General features: G+C 27.3%; 1 protein-coding gene across 1 annotated transcript; it reads left to right on the forward strand.

Annotated features, from left to right (window-relative positions):
* The first annotated feature begins 7,069 nt into the window (after nt 1-7,069).
* On the forward strand, nt 7,070-10,466 carry LOC124944768 (leucine-rich repeat receptor-like protein kinase PXC2). Its single transcript, XM_047485106.1, has 2 exons — nt 7,070-8,724; nt 8,818-10,466. The coding sequence occupies exons 1-2, from the start codon at nt 7,265-7,267 to the stop codon at nt 10,250-10,252; spliced, it is 2,895 nt and encodes a 964-aa protein (XP_047341062.1). The 5' UTR covers nt 7,070-7,264; the 3' UTR covers nt 10,253-10,466.
* The last annotated feature ends 8,528 nt before the right edge of the window (nt 10,467-18,994 follow it).

The raw sequence follows: 18,994 nt of genomic DNA on the forward strand, positions 1-18,994 counted from the left end.
TTTCATAAATTGATGGAACAAAACAAAAACTATTAATAGTATGTAAATTGTAAAGTAAGAGATGACAAAGAACTACAAACAAAGATATGTAAATAAAACAAAAGGAAGAAGGTAAGAAGAAATATATTATTATTTTGAGGTTAAAAAAATAGTAGTTTTGTCACCATCCAAGTCTATTTAAATTTTGGCTTTTCTCAACTTGTCCTATCTTTTTCTTTTGACTATTGTATTTATTGGATACAACAAAATATTGTTAACGTTTATAAGAATATTTAAATTGATTTAAAAGAAATATCTAACAGTAAGATTGAATGCAACTACTTTAATATATATCATTATGAAACCTTAAAAGAAAAACAAACAAATTTGGCTGAAAATGTGTTTTTACCCATGTGAAAAACCTTGTTAACCTCCTAATTTTAAAAAAGAAAGAAAGAAAAAAAGCTTTAAGCAACAAAGATTTTTATTATTTAAAATAAAATAAAGTTATTGAATGAAAAAATAAATGATTTGAGTTTTAATTTTGTTAAATTAATTTAATGTTTTTTTTATATATTTTATAAAATAAAGTAATAATCAAAACAAGTTCGATTTAAAAGTGTAAGCGAGTTTTAGATAGTTTATACATTAAAATACATAATCAAACATTTAAAAACGGTATGAGAAATTATTATTAAATAATACAACTATATATCAAATGTTTTATAAAATTTATATCAACTATCTATAATAATTTAAAAAAGTTACAAATATTATACATATTTTTTCAATTTAAACCGTGATCGATCAGTTTTAGTCATTCGATCACCACTAAATTGAAGATCCAGACTGTTAAGATCAGTTCGATCATCTTCGCTTACACAGTTAATTTCGCTAATTATTTAAATGATTTTACTAAGGAAAATAAATAAAATGTAACTAATGAGTTTTTAGTAAAAAAAAAAAAAATCAACAAACTCAACATAAAATAAATTTGTATATATTTTTTTATTAACCAAAATAATAAATTATTTAAATTATTTATGAGATAGAACTCTTTAACCCACAATCAAACAATCATCTCCTTTATTTAATAAATTTCACTTTTCCACTGTTTTTGTTTGTAATTACTCTCTCCGCCCTTTGGTAATTTCCTGATGTACTTTTTAACTTTTTTATTTTATTTTAATATTTTTTTGTTACTGTTAATACGAAACCCCACTGGGACATGGGATATGGACCGCTTTAAACAGTAAAATTTTGTCGTTTTACTGTCTGTCTGTGAGCGTTGAAATTTGCCACTGTCCACTGCCCTATAGAATCTTTAAAATAAAACTAATTATTTAATAACTCTGACTTTTTCTTTCTTTTTTTTAAAAATTTTTCTTTAATAGTTCATTTTTAAAACATTGTAATAATATCTTATATTTAATTTTAAATATTAATATGATTGTTCATTTAACATTTCAATTATATAGTAAATTTAAATGTGTGACTGATAAATTATATATTTTGAGATTACAAATATAAATATTTGTAATTAGTTGAGATGAGACAAGGTGATTTGACATATTAAAAAATGTCAATACTTTAGTTAGGTTTGACCCGTTGATTTAACGTATTCTGTAAGGTACGAAACATGAGCATTAATGTCCTCACCACTTCCTTTGGTTTTCTCATTTTTTAACACTAGTTTAATATAATTGTTTAACTTTGGTAAGGTAACTTCTTTCATATCTCAATAAAAGTAAAATTTTATTCAACTTAATAAATTGTTTATAATAATTTTAATAAATAAATTATTATGGATAAATAAAATCAAACTTATATTCAGCATACATAAAACTGATATACTCAACATTAATAATTCAAATGAGTGAATTATTATACAATGTAATTGAATATTTAATAAATAAATTATAAATAAGTTGAATCAAACTAGCAAAAAAAATAAATAAATTTGAGATCTCAACCATTTTAACATCTTTTTATGAATTTTTTAGAAGATAACTTATAGGGAACAAGTTTATCAAAACATTATCAATCAAGTTGTCAATGATACAACGGACTTAAAAATCTAAAAATTGTAAAAAGTTATACTATAATCAATCTTAACTTCAACAGTCATCTAAGTCGTTGCAATTCAGGGAACTAGTGAACCATGATCTAAAAGACGACAACATCTCTTTTGACATTATAAGAGTCCTCGATATCAACTCAACAACTCTAGAGCCTCGTAAAACAACACCTACAAAATCTATATAGCTAGATTTAAATACAAACCACAAAATGTTCTAAATAAAAAAGAATACTAACCTTCTATTTCCAAATAGTTAAGTGAATCATACTTATGTGTCTCTTTTAGTTTGAGCTTCTTTGATGTTTGAGGATTTTTATTAAAAAAAATTGTTGATAGGAAAAATATGTATTTTAAGTTTGAATTGGTTAAATTAATATAATGTTTTTTTATTTAAAATTTAATTTTTATAAAATTAAAATAAATATATTTTAACATTTTAATTAATAAATATGCATTTAATAATTTAAAAGAAATAAAATGTAATGATTGAATTTGATTAATAATTTTAGAAAAGACACGCATCAAACTATACATAAGATATACAAGAACTTGTTAGAAAATTTTGTTTAATAAAAATAAGAATGTAAATTGCTTAAGATAAATTTTTAAAAAATGCATAAATCTAATAAAACATAGGAGGAGAATACTTAAATCAGCTTAAATGACAATGATTTGTTCGAATTTGAATTCGGGTAAATCCACCCTCTATATTTTAGTTGAAATTTACATATAATATGTTTTTTTAAAAGGTTATGTATATGAAAAACGATAAAAATGTTTAAGCACGCAACAACAAAATATAAATTTTAAAAAAACATTACTTAATAGGCTATCAACTCAATAGGCTATCAACTCATAAGTTATTAAGAATAACGATTAACTCATCGACCGACTTTACCGACTTTTCGGAACGAATTTAAAAAAAAATATCATAATAATAACATTATGAAAATACACATCGGACTAATATGATAATTAAAAGTTTGACAATTTCTCTTCAACTAAATAGTACATTAAAAAATAATTAGGATAATAACTGATCAAATAAGTAGGCTGACCATATTAGTTATATCAATTAAAACTTTCTATCAACTACTCAAAGAGTCAGACATTACTCAATGAATCTCAATAATACTTCACAAAAGAATCTAGATATTAAATACCATCGACAATGCAAAAATAAGTGAATTAACTATTCAACATCTTCGTGACACATACGACTAACCATAATATAACATTTTTTCATGCATATATCATCAATAAAAATTTCACCATGAATAACCCTCCAAACAAAAACGAGATATTTGATGTAATTTTTGACTCCCAAAGTTTTTCTAACAAACATTATATGAAATCATCTTAAAGGACAAATTCTAGCAATGTCCCACATGAAAACAATCAATGTATTGTCAACGCATAACGTCATGTTCAGACGGGAACACTTTCTCTCGTCCTGCCAAAAGTAAAAAACTCTATTATGAGATTAATCATCTTCAATGTTTAATCTCTTTCTATATCTAATTCGCTAGCGAAACCACTAGACCAATGATCAACCATGTCATTAACTATGTCATTTCTACATATAGTAATGAAAACAAGCTCATGATACGTCGTGGCTAGACTTTTGACACTACACCAAATGTCGTTCCAAAAACTAATTGAAAAATCATTCCCTACAATGAATCTAGACTACTCACGAAATCTTTTTCATATAGAATAAATTATCTTCCAAATACTATACCCCACTAGATAATTAGACATTTTGGTGAATCAACTAGACCAATAATGACCATACTTACATCTAATCATCGATACTCAAAGATTATTCGCCTCTGTTGCAAATCTATTAGACTATTTTGATAGAAGAGTTTTATTAAAGGAAACAAGATATTGAATATTCAGACCTCCTTAATCACATTTAACCTTATCTTAATTACTAAATGACAAAACAATGAGTTAGAATATTCTCATAGGAATTTACACATTATCTTTTTCCATTTTTACCGTCACACTCTTGGAAAGAATGGATAAAGACATCATATATGTGGATATAAATGACAATACACTCTTAATATGAATAACCCCTTTTGAGATTATTTTGTTTCTAATCTAGACAATTTACATTGTATTTTGAAGTTTAGTGATAATTTGATCATAAGAGACATTGGAACGTAATTTAGCACTAAATGTCATACCACGATATGTTGACGAAAGACCACCAATTCTGAATCCCAACATATATGCGAACATAATCCTTATTCTATTTGAAATAGAATTTTAGAAAAAGGTGTATGACTTATTAAAATTAACTCGAAGATCGAAACATGTACCGAATAACCATAAAATATCTCGAAGGTATTTTAATTTTTTGTATGTAGCCAAAACCATTTAGAGCGTATCATCATCAAAAAATAATGTGATCGATATGGTAAAAGAATATCTTATTGACTGTCACACAACTCAATCTACATATGAGTCCCGAGTTTTCTATGAAAACTATAATTTTTTAGAGGGATTCCATAACAATGACGAACAAGAAAATATAGTGAATCTCTTATCCCTCAAGAGCTCTCGAAAAATCTTTAAGAGCTCCCATTAACAATGATATAAAATTTATCCGTCGAGAGACAAAATCTAGTTTAACCAATCCATTTTGCACTCATTCTCATTTTGTCCATTACATTAAACAAAAACTCTAAATTGACGTGATCATAAATTTTTTCGATGTCTAACTTGGCAAAAGAGCACACATTTGTCACCTTTGAATTAGTGGAGTCAATGTATTAATTAACTATTAATACACCATCATAGATTTAACGACCTTTGATGAACGTTATCTGATTATTAGATATAATCGTCTCTAACACTCTCTGTAACCTTCTATCTAAACATTTTACGATAATTTTATAGAAAGACGAAACGAGGTTGATAAACCTAAATATCAAAATAGAGTTTCAACCTTTGTCATATGATGAGAAACAATAATAATGATTAATTTCTTTCATTATTCTATCTTAAAAAAAATGTCAAGCCTACCTAAAAAAAACTAATATATATCTTTAGTGCTAATAAATAATATATTTTTCTTTACATCCAAACAAAAATGAATTTATGATATTCCAATTAATAAATTTAATTATTTGATTATTAATTGAACCATATATATATTGATGTGATATAATTAGATGTTTTTTAAGGAAAAAACCTAAAATATCCTTAATCACCATTTTTTTTCTTTACATTTCTTTGTGATTTTCTATATAAAAAAATCCATTTTATTTTGTTATGCATCACTCCTATTTATTATTTTACCGTAAAATTAACAATTATATAAATTAATTATGATAAATAATTTCATTTAGTATAATTAAAAACGATAAAAGTGTTCATAATAGAAGAGAAAAAATAAATAAAATATTTTATTTTGGTAATATGTAACTAGGGCGGCAAATGAGCTGAGTCGAGCTCGAACTTGTTTGAGCTCAAGCTCGACTTGATTTAGTGTTTATTAGCTCGATTCAAACTCGAAAAAACTCGATTTAGTATATATTTATATTATCAGGCTCGAAAAAGTTCGACAAATCATTGAACAAGCATTATATGAGCTCGAGCTCGGCTCGAATGTTAAACGAGTCGGCTCAAGCTCTGCTCGATTTATTTGCAGCCCTATATATAACTATATAAATATATATATATATATATATATTATTTGATTTAATTAAAAATCAAATATCTTTTATTGCAAAATTAAAATAGCCAACACTCTATCACCAATATTGAAAACTAGACTGATAGTCTCATAAAAGTGTGGCATATAACCTATTCAATAATATAATTTGATTAGGATGAAATTGGAATTCAGGACCATAATCACATTATAATCACATTAGTTAAATAGAAAAAATAGGAATATTATAACCTTAATTTATTTAAATTAATTAAGCTCATGTTTAAACACTAAATTAACAATTTTAAAATTATAAGTGAATTCTTATGACTAATTTTTTATTTTATAAAATAGACCATATATCCTGAAAAAAAAATTAAGCATTGAGATGTAATTTAACACTATCCTTTCTCCATTTCTAACTATGGCAAGATTCAATAGTCAAGAGGGACTTACAAAACAAATTTATCAAACTGGGTAAAATAAAATATATAAAATAATTCCCCTTCTAATCTAGAGGTAATAGAAGTTGAATGTCTTTCGTCTTTTTAAAGTCCTAAGTTTGAACCGATCATGCGATAAATTCTACATATGGTTAAATGATTAAGTGTGTTTACGTATTATGTGTTTAACCCGACGTGAATTAGTCTCACTTTAAAAGGAGAAACAACCAACCTCATAGGACATGTGTACTCTATTTAATTCTTAATTTATACATTTTTGCAAATTAACCCAAGTATACAAAAGATATAATAAAAGTGTTTTTGATATTTTAGTTAATTATCAAAGTCATTTAATAAAAAGCAACCATGAACAATAAAAAAACTTTTTTTTTCTCAAAACTAAAATAAATAAATAAAATATTTGACCAAAAATATTTTAAATATATTTTATTAAACTTTAATTTAAAACTTTTAATTCTTTATCTTTTTGCCCAATAAAGTTCCATTAAATAATATTAAAAAACATATAAATTAGAAAAAGTTTAATCAAATCTACTTAAAATATAATATTTTTTAAAAAAGCATATGTATTTCATAAGAATGAACTTATAATAATAATATTTGGAATTTGATATATAATTTATAAATAAACTTAAAAAATGATACATTTTACTCTTACCAACAAGAAAATAATATAAAAATAGATTGAGCTGTAAACTATAAAGAGGAATTGGATTCTCGTTTGACCAAAAGCAAAATTGAAAATTTAATAAAAAAATCATTAAAGAGTATGAGGAGAGAGAGTGGCGGAATAAAGACGGCACACCTTTACGCGACCTCTCTTCTTTCTCCCGTTAACATAAAAATAAAACATGTCTCACCACTCCTCCACGCTTATCATCATTAATACCTCTGTAAACAAAAATCAAGAAGTAGAGAGAGAGAGAAAGAGTCACTCTTTTTTATATAGATGTGTTTCTTCTCTATCTATACAAGATTCAAAAATCCCACCTTTTCTCTCTAACCTAAGTTCATAAAGATTGCATCTTTCAACTCGTTAATGGCTTCCAAACCTTAATCAACAAGAAGAAGAAGATGCTGTTGAACATTTTCACTTACATTTTTCTCTTCTCTTCCACCTTCTTCTTTTCCTACCTTATAGCTTCTACTGACCCACCTTTCAACGACGACGTATTGGGTTTGATCGCTTTCAAAGCTGGACTTATAGACCCAGAATCAAAGCTATCGTCTTGGAATGAAGACGATGATGACCCTTTCAACTGGGTTGGTGTAAAATGCGACCCGGATACACGACGGGTTACTGAGTTGAATCTCGATGGGTTTACTTTGTCTGGTCATATTGGTAGAAGCCTACTCAGGGTTCAATTTCTTCAGGTTTTATCTCTTTCTGGAAACAACTTTAATGGAACTATAAACCCTATTTTATCTCAATTTGAAAACTTGTTGGTTCTTGATTTGAGTCATAATAGTTTATCTGGGTCAATCCCAGATGAGCTTTTTCGGCAATGTCGTTCGTTGAAAACTGTATCCCTCGGTGGAAACAATCTCACTGGTCCAATCCCAGATTCTTTGAATATGTGTTTGACGTTAGAACAGATTGATTTCAGTTCTAATCAGCTATCTGGGTCATTGGAATCAGGAATTTGGTCTATCAGTAAACTCCAATCTCTTGATTTATCAAATAACTTCTTTGTTGGAGAGATTCCAGTAGGAATTGGGAGTTTGAATGCTCTGAAAGCTGTCAATCTGAGTATGAACAATCTAAATGGAGAGCTACCAGCTGACATTGGTGATTGTCTGTCGTTGAAATCTATCGATTACAGTTGGAATTTTCTATCTGGTGACATTCCTGATTCCATAAAGAAACTGGGTTTCTGCCAAGTTCTATGTTTAAGTGGGAATTCATTCACTGGTGAAGTCCCGGAATGGATTGGGGAAATGACAAGTCTTGAAATTCTAGATCTTTCTGCAAATAACTTAACCGGACGAATTCCGAGTTCAATTGGCGAACTTCGGTTCTTGAAAGAAGTTAATTTGTCCATGAACATGCTTTCCGGTGGTCTGCCGGAGTCGATTAGAAGCTGTAATAACCTACTGTTGTTAGACGTTGGTCAGAATTTATTAACTGGAAACTTCCCTCCATGGATTTTTGGATCATCATTACAGACTGTTTCTCTTTCTGGAAACAAGCTTAGTGGAGAGATCAATTTTCCTTCATCTTTGTCTTCACCTGATCTTCAAATGTTGGATGTGTCTTCCAATTCACTGTCGGGTGAAGTTTCATATGGAGTTGGGAGATTCAGTAACTTGAAATTCTTGAATCTTTCAGGCAACTATTTCGTCGGTTCCATTCCGAGTTCTATCGGTGAATTGAACTTCACAGAGGTTATTGATTTCAGCTCTAATGAACTTCATGGAAGCATTCCTTCTGAAATTGGTAGTGCATATTCGCTTCAGAAGCTAAACCTTGGGAAGAACTTCCTTAGTGGGGATATCCCAATTCAGATTGGAAACTGTTTTCGACTAATTGCTCTGTAATTCTTCTTCCTTCTTCTTCATCTTCTACCTCTGGTTTACTAATATTATAATAATCTGTTCTTAACAAATTTCTTTTATGGGTTTTGCAGGATTTTGTCTGAAAATAATCTTACTGGTTCAATTCCTTTAGAGATCACAAACCTAACGGAGCTCGAACTTGTAGATTTATCTTTCAATGAACTTTCTGGAAGTTTACCCAAAGAACTAACAAACCTTTCTCACCTTCTTCAATTCAACATCTCCCATAACCGTTTTCAGGGCGAACTTCCGGTCGGAGGTTTCTTCAACACCATCCCACTTTCCTCCGTTTCCAACAATCCATCAATGTGCGGTTCAATCCTCAATAACTCGTGCCCTGCAGTCCACCCTAAACCCTTAGTCCTAAACCCAAATTCCTCGTCAGGCCCCAACAGTGGTCCTCTCTCAAGCAACTTCTCTCGCCGGAAAATTGGTCTCAGCATCTCTGCTTTCATCGCCATTGCTGCCGCCATATTTATCATCATGGGGGTTGTTATCATCACCGTACTTAATATTCATGCTCGTTCTTCGATAGCCCGTGCAGCCGCTGCTGCCTTTAAAGCTCCCCCATCCTCGAACGAGGACGATTGCAGTCGTTCGCCGGGGAACGACTCGAGTTGTGGAAAACTGGTTATGTTCTCCGGCGAGGCAGGGTTTGATTCAGGAGCTCAATCGCTGTTGAACAAGGATAGCGAGCTTGGGAGAGGTGGGTTTGGTTCTGTTTACAAGACCGTGTTAAACGATGGCCGATCAGTGGCGATCAAGAAGCTTAACATATCGAGTTTGATAAAATCGCAAGAGGAATTCGAAAGGGAGATTAAGATTCTGAGTGAGGTAAGACACAAGAATTTGGTGGCAGTGGAAGGTTATTATTGGACACCGTCGTTACAACTTGTGATGAACGAGTACGTTTCAAATGGAACTCTGTACAAGCATCTCCATGAATGTGGCAACGAGGAGGAAGGCCTCAATTGGCGGCAGAGATTGAAGGCGATATTGGGGATCGCAAAAGGGTTGTGTTTCTTGCACGAACAGAATTTGATACATTACAACATTAAATCAACAAACGTATTGATAGACGAAACAGGGGAGGCGAAAGTTGGGGATTACGGATTGGCAAGGCTACTACCAATGTTGGATCGTTATATATTGAGTTGTAAGATACAGAGTGCACTCGGGTATATGGCGCCCGAGTTTGCTTGTCGAACTGTGAAGATAACAGAGAAATGCGACGTTTATGGATTTGGAATTTTGGTTTTGGAAGTGGTTACGGGTAAGAGGCCGGTTGAATACATGGAGGATGATGTTGTTGTGCTTTGCGATTTGGTTCGAGGGGCGGTTGAGGAAGGGAGGGCAGAGGATTGCGTTGATTCGAAAATGAAGGGAGGATTTCAGGCTGAGGAAGTTATTCCGGTTATAAAACTAGGATTGATTTGTGCTTCTCAAGTGCCTTCGAATAGGCCGGATATGGAAGAAGTTGTTAAGATCTTGGAGCTCATTTGTTAGTTAAAACCGTTGTGGTCGTTGTTACCGGAGAAGATGAATCCACCACCGATGTTTTCGCATTAGATTGAAGAAACAAGAGAGAAATGAAATACCCTTTTTTTTGTTTTTGTTTTTGTTTTTGGTGTAATTTATGTTTTTGGTTACATTTTACATGATCAATGGATTCATCTTCACCGGCTATACTCTGCTATGGACATGGGTTTGTGTTGTTTAATGTTTATTGACAATATGGTTTAAATCAAAATAGGTCGAATTCATTCATTTATTAAGCACATAAAGTATTAAGAAGAGTTCACATGGAGGGGTCCGGTCCGACCGGTTCGGTCCTGTCCTTATTTGGAAGACTTAAAGCCTATCAACAACTACTATTCAAGTTTTAAATATGGATGGCGTGCACATCAATATCATCCTTCTTTCTTCTACCCCATTCCATTCTTGCTTTTAATGCTTTCCTCTTTTTTCAGACTAATTTCCAAAGAAATTAATTAAAAGTATATAATTTTAATTTCATATATATATACTATTTATTTCGATTATCTCTTTATAGAAATTTTACTTTATTTTGAATTTTTTAAAATTAAAATTATAATATTACTCAAATATATGACATTTATTTCAACTCAAAACGTTTTAAATAAAAATTAAATTTTGAACTTTAATCCATAAAAAATCACTCTTACTTAGCTATGTCGTTGTAATATTTATAATAGATTTTCATAATTTAAGAGGTTAAAGTTTGTTTACTTCTTAATTTGTAATGATATTTTTGGTTATTACTCCTATAATTTTATAGAAAATATATATATATTCTTGATTAAATGGTTAAACATAGAGACACATTTAAAAAAATAAAAAAAATTGTTCTTACAGTGACGAAGTGAATTCAATTTAGAGCTTATTATAGAACACGACCAATATTCAGTGAGTTATGTCGGAATTCATCGTTAGTTATTGGGAAGTGTGGATAGAGATCGTGAGTTCGGTTGGTATGAGTCGTTGGACCCTTATTCCATTTATTTTCCAGGTGGACCATTTAGTTTGAATTTTGAAATGAACCATAGAACGTTCAGTGATCGTTATCGAACGATACATTTAATTCACAATTCTATTATTATGACAACCGAAAAAGTATTGGTAAACCAGTTGAGGGGGAACTTATTGATCTTTTGAAAATCTTCGTGCTCGTTCAAATTTATTCTTTTTGTTTGATCATTGGTAACTATTTTGTATTGTATTTGTTTTAAATGTTTTTATTTCAATTTTATAATATTTTTGTCGTTAAACTTAAACGACTCTCAATTATATTATTTTGCATGTACCATTTCTAAAAAATAAAAATAAAAATTGAGTTGTCTTGACTCAACCCATTAGATTAATAATAACTCTTCTCTATTAAAAAATAAATAAATAACTCTCAATCTTAAATACTGAATTTTAAATAAATATTCATAAACTATAAAAATGAATTTATACTATTATATTTAGATGTAATTTGATTGGACAAGCCTGGTAACTATTATATCTTAACAATTCGTTTTTTAAAAATATTTTTAACTATTCATTACTTAACTGAATATAAAAAATACTTAACACACACATATATATATATATATATATATATATATATTATATTATGTATAATAACATAATTTAATTAATTTAAAAAAATTAATGCAAATATATTTATACATCATAATCCCAGTTAAGTTAATATGAATAGATTTGTGAATTAAACTCATTTCATTTTTAGTTTAAATAATTTGAGATTAATTTAAATAATTCTAAATAATGCGCCAACAATTTAATCAATGTTATTATGGTTTCACTAATTTGTCTCTTTATTATGATTTATAATTCCTAAATTTTATTTGTTGGTAGTTAGGAGCAAAATAGTGTTATAAAATTAATGTGGGTGAACCTTTTGTCAAATGAAAATGATTGTTTTTGTAACTTGAATAGGAAGGATAATAATTTATTTAATATACATCATCCGCATTAGAAATAATAATAATTAAAGTTGTAATTTGTGAGGGGAGAAGTCAAGTTGATATTAAGTGCATATAAGACTATGCATGACACAAAGCACAATAAACAAATTATATATATATTTTAATTCACTCTTTACCAAAAATAAATAATATGAAATGATAGGTTTAATGCTAATGTTGTTGCTTCAAACGTAGTCCCCACTCCACGCAACATGACACTATGATTACTAATTAATTTGTATTAGTTTAAGTTAGATGTAATTTGATTTAATTAATAATTTTTCAATTCATTATTTGTTTTTAAAGTAATGTTAGCTTATTATTTGTTTTATAAGTAAGGTTAGCTTAGGTGTATTTGCCGTTAAATCTTTTATTGTTTCTCATTAAGAGTTCGTTATATGATTTGTTTTTTTTTTAAAAAAAATTATCATTCTAACTATCAAATTATTCATTTTATTATTTCAAATAATAAAATATATTTAATCCATCTTTATTAAATTTAAATTTTAAATACAATTTTATTTTTAATAATTACACCAATTAAAAATCAAATAACATATTATTTTTTATCGAACAAGGTTTAACTTCCTGGATAAAATCCTCCAAAACCAAAGAAAAATCAAGAACAAATAAGCTCTAATTATTCATACATAGCACTAGTCATGTTAAAAAATAGAGTTTTCGATGATTCATATATATATTTTTTAATTTAAGAAACTAACTCTAGCCCCAAAGTCATGTCTTCCATTTGGATTAAGCGAGTTTTATAACAAACAAACAATTGTAATTAAACGAAACTAAACAAAAATGATAGATTAGTTTGAGTCAAATTCACAAGTTCATAGGGTATTTCATTTACAATTTTTTTTTAAAGAAACAAACACCAAACTAATAATAGGCGTGGCGAAGGATGCAAACACCATTCTTTAATCTCATATAACCAACTTTTTCGTAACCGAAACCCAATAAGATTATTTAAATAATTAATGTTTCTAACAATTGAAAACATATAAATGTATATGATATTGAAAAGCATGGTATATATAAATTTTATTGTGCTTTAAAAGCAGCATCAAATGTTAGTGGAAGTGGCACCCTTACTTTTTGAGACAAAATAATGAGTTACAAAAACACATAAAAAAAAAAGAGTGTAATATGATATGAATATGTTCTCTCAAAAAGCCTTATTATGTGGGGACAATTCAATCCTTTTCATTGCATCTTGAATAAGTAGGCTTTTTTTCTCCCCTCATGTGTGACAACATTATTAACTCACTTAACTTACAAGGGGATATATATTATTATTATATTTCTTCCACTACAAAGTTACATGCCATAATTACTTTAAAGAAATGTATACATAACTTTTGTACAGTTATACATGATTATTTTTGGTGTCACATGATAATGTTACAAAAAATTTGTGAATAAAATAAAAACAAAACAAAACATGATATATGTTTTGTATTTTTTATTTTCAACTTTGGGCTAATTTCTTGAATTTGTTTTTTACTACTTTCTATATATTCATATAGTAATTAGTGATTGGTTTGCACTTTGATGGTAAGATATTATTAATTTATATAGGATTAAACAATCAACTACATATTTCTTTTATATGGATAAATTAAAATTCAGATAAAAAATTGTCAAATTTATTTAAAAAAAAGAAAGAAATATAATTTAGATTTTCCAAAGTTTCTTTTATCTTTTGATTTAAAAATGTTATTTAGTAAATCTCTAACTCATTTAGTTTATAAATTAAAATATTTTTATTAAATTTAAATTTTAAATATAAAATAATATTTTTAAGAAATCATCTTAAATAAATCTTAAACAATCAATCTTCTTTTATCAAACTATTCTTTATTTATTATATATTTTATTTTCATTTCATACTTTTCTTTTATTTTTTTAAACCTTTTTAATTTATTTAAAATTAATCTTCATATGATAAATTCAAATTTATCCATAAAACATTATCTTAATTAATTTCTATTTTAACTTATTTTTATTAATTTCGATCAAAGTTTTATATAAAATAAATATATAACTAGTATTTTTATTATTTACGAATAAGTATTTCATCTTTCAAAATATAAAGATTATTATTATTATTATTTAAATATATTATATATTAATAAATAATTTATTACATAAAAAATGAGGAATAAATTTATTTAATTTTAAATATATAATATGAAAAGTTAATATATTTCAAATAAAAAAATTGATCGTTATTTTTAAGTTAAATTTTTTAAATAAATTTATATAATATATTTAAATAACAATGTGTATATTTTAGTGGTAATTAATAATAATAAAGTTAATTTGTAGTAATATTTTTTTTAGGTTACAAATTTTAATCAAAAACTTATTTTTTTTTTATAAAATATATACAAATAATAATATATATTTCAAATTTATATAATAAGAAAATATTTAATTTTTTTATGTTATAAATTTTAATTTTAATAAAAATATTAATTAATGATATATACTTAAAAATAATAATAAACCACTTACATAATCAATAATTCAATTATAACATTTTTGAGAAGGTCATCGATCGACTTACCAACTTACTCTCTATTTGGTGCAACTTATAAAAAAAATATATGCTATTTTTTGTCAAGATAAAAGTATAAAAGTTATATATTATTTTGAAATATAATTTTAATATGAGAAGTCTAATTATTTGTACAATTAATATATATCTTAATTTTATTTGTTCAATTTATTTTATTTTGATACTGTTACCTATTTTGTTAAACACTTAATTAATATATATATATATATTATATTTATATACATTTCATTAAAAACAATTAATAAAAATAAAAATCAGTAGTTATATATTGACTTACAACTATTTTTTGGTTCAAAATTGATGAAAAAAAGTTGAATACTGAAATTATTTTAAAATAATATTTTTAGGTTAATTTAATTTTAAACAGAAATTTTGTGCTCAAAGTTAACCCAAAATCAAATCAAAGAATTATTTTAAATAAATTAAGAAATTTGTAAAAAATAAGTAAAGGGTGAAATGAAAATAAAAAATTAAAAAAGAAATAAAAATGTAAATAAGATATTAAATATAAAGGTAGTCAAGGATTTCATAAAGCTTATAAAATCTTGTTTTGTAGGTGAGTTGTAAATTTGGCCAAATATAGAAATTTGTAAATATAATATTTAAGTGATTCATTAACCCACATTTTAAGGATATATTTTAAAAAAATCACAAAAGTAAAAATAAGACAATATAAATTAAAGTAAGACATGAATCATACTAATTTTTAAGTCACATATATACATATACTCAAAAATATATAATATAAAGACATAATAAGAACTCAAAATGAATAGCAAAGCCAACTTCATGTAATCTATTTAAGAATATCATTTCTGCTTTCTAGAAGCCCTCTTGAAAAACACTTATAGATAAAGGAGTAAATAAATTCTTAAGCTTTAGCAAAGACATAAAATAGCACAAATATTCTAAGTTTTGTGAGTTAGACAAAAGTCACAAAACAACTTTCATATTTGTATTTTTTTTATTAACCAAGCTAGTGAGCCTATTTGAAATATTTTATTGGATTTGGATTATGTTTAAAAAGAAAACATTTGACATATTTATAAATATATGTCTCAAAATATTATCTATTAGATTTAACCCAAATTAGATACTTCACAAAAAAAAGTATTTAAGAAAATTTTTCTACTATTTTTCATCACTCAAACTCAAATTTGGGACCCAAAAAATGTTTCAAGATCCAAATCATTTAAATTCCAAACTAGCTAGCTCTATGTGGTCAGTGGGTTATAACCATATGCATGCAATATTTTCTTTCATTTTTTCAAGCTTTTGTGTGCAATAAGCCCCCCCAAAAAAAGGTTTGATCAGCTTAATTGGAAGTCCAAGGAATCAAGAAAGAAATAATTTAATAGACATTGCCTTGTCATTTACTTATTCTCTTTGCCCGGCCCCATTATTGATCTCTTTTCTTAACTAGTTAATGTAGTTTGGGCATGCATACTTGCATTATGAAGGAAATGAAAGAAAATGAATTGATAGAATTGGAGATATTGAGCAAGTTTGGAGATGAGAAGAGCAATCTTGTAGACAGGTACGAGAGGCTCTCGTTTGAGATTCAGTTGAATCAGGCCATGTTAGCCCGTTGCCTCTCGGATTCTTATAATATTGTTAATAATAATCCCGGGCTGGCTCGCACTAAGTCAGTCGTGGTGCGGCCATCAAGGGAAGAACTAGCACCAAAAGAAGGATCGGCTTTTAAGAATGTTTTGAAGAAGATGTTGAAACCAATGGCTTTGTTGGGTCGTAGGACTAGAAGGCATAATAAGAATAGGCAGGATGATGATCATGATCTTGATGGAATATCAACTACTACTGATCATGACTTGAAGATCAAAAAGCATCCCTGGACCCGTTGGAATAAGTCATTTAGTAGATCCACACGCCTTAAGCTTTGATGGTGATCAAACCCTAACATTCTCTATGCAATAAGTTTTTAAAGGGTATATAGAGATAAGAGATGCAGTATATATTATTATAATTGTAATGTGTTTTTTATTGTCTTTGATGAGTGGGTTCATATTGAAGCTTGGTTTTGAGTTGACATTATTGAGTAATAACATTTGACGCATACTTTTGTTGTTCTATTGTATCATGGATGGGACAATTTTGATTGTTTTTAAAAAGTATAACCATTTCATTAATTTATTGGACAAATTATTATTTGAAGAACTTGAGTCGCTTTTATCAAATGAGTCTTGAACTTTGAATTGTGTCATTTATGGTTCCAACTATCACAATTTTAACAATTTTGAAGATTTTTCACAACTTTAACCTAATATTTTTCCTTTTTAATTAGTTTATCACATTTGAAAATTTAGAAAAAAAAAAAGCAATTCTTTATTTTCTCTTTCAATTTTTACAATTACTTCTACATATTACATATTTTTTAAAACCTTCAAACAATATTAGGCAGTTTTAAATGTGTATATTTAGAAAAAATACTCAATTTTAAATACAAATACGTCCAAATTGATAGACCGTACACAAAATTGTCGTTATGAATGTTTTTGGAAAATAAATCTATTTATATTCAAATTTTTCTTATATTACACATTTTTATAGTCATCTAAACCAATTTCGACAAATTAAAATAAATAAATAAAAAACTCAATTTTAAAAAATAATTTCTAAACGTATTCAAATATTATTTCATTCAAAAATGTGATAAATTAATTAGGGAAACAAAAATAATACAGACATTTTTTTCATTTGAAAAAAAACTCAAATGGTTAAAATTTTGATAGTTTGACCCTATATAAAACAATTCAAAGTTCGAGCCTTATTTAATAAAAACAGTTCAAATTCCGTAGCTAAAACGTGGCAAACTTTAACTACCTATAAAGCTTATGGGCTATGGTAGCCCAAAGAATTTCAATATCAACTAAAAACCTTATTAAACTTACTTTTAGGCCCAACAGAATATTTGATTTTTTATATATTTATAAACTTAAAAAAAACTATTATTTATACATATATATTTAAGTCGATAATACTAGCTAACAAATGATATACTAGCTAACAAATGATTTCAGTTTTGATCTATTTGGAAAAGAAACATCCAGCTTACATTTGATTTGTTTATAAAAGGTAGGAAAACATTTTTTCCTAAATGTGATCTTCATAATTAGGATATTTTTTTTTTCACTCAAATCTGTCCGTACATATGTCTTTGCTGCAAAATCATGGAATGTAGTCTTTTTGTAATAATTGTTGTCTGAAAAATTTTCAGTTTGACCCAATTGTATTTATGGAGACAATAAATGGGTTGGGTTATTCCTTTTTTTGAGTTTGGGACTTTTTAAATCATTTATTCATGGTTAGAATATTGCAAACTATATGTCTAACTAAGTAGTTTGTGTTTTCTTTCTTAGAATAATTTGTCTTTTATAGTCATGAATTTATCATTTTAATTCTGAGCTTCCTAGTTAAGATGGATTTAGTACTTGATTTATTTACGCAAAAAAATCACAATTATATATCAAAATCACAATCAAAACTTCAATGATCGAACCGTGAAGAAATTTATTAGAAAAGTGAATAAAAAAAACTTTAGAGAAAAACAAACTTGAATAAAAAACAAAACTTAAGAAAATAATGATATGATTACCACTTATATAAAGTTAAACAAAACTTAGATATTTAAATAAGAGACTTAAGGAGTCTTATTTATTAGAGATAATTCCAAGAACTTGGATAATTCAAAAGACTATTGAATAACAAAAAAGACACGTTTATTATTATTATTATTATTACTTTAATTTCTCACACTCTCACTTAAATTGATGTCCGATGAACTAGTCTCAACTTAGATCGTAGATCTTCGAAATAACCTTTAGGAAGTGATTTTTGTGAAAATATCATCAACATTGTCTTCACTCCTTACTGCAACCATCTATTTTTTCACGAATAAAGTGATGCTCCAACTCAATGTGTTTTGTCATCGCATGAAACACATGATTTGAAGTCAATTTAATAACACTCAAGTTATATCCATGGATAGGAACTGACTGATCAAACTTGACATGAAGATCCTCCAAGAGTCTACGAAGCCATATGCACTCTTGTGTTGCGTGAACTGATGCTTTGTATTCCGCCTTTGTCTTAGACAAGGATACTGATCCTTATTTTTGCTACTCCAAGATATGCTAGTGTTTCCAC

The sequence above is a fragment of the Impatiens glandulifera genome, chromosome 7 (genome assembly GCF_907164915.1).
Source record: "Impatiens glandulifera chromosome 7, dImpGla2.1, whole genome shotgun sequence".
In the NCBI taxonomy this organism is placed as follows: Eukaryota; Viridiplantae; Streptophyta; class Magnoliopsida; order Ericales; family Balsaminaceae; genus Impatiens; species Impatiens glandulifera.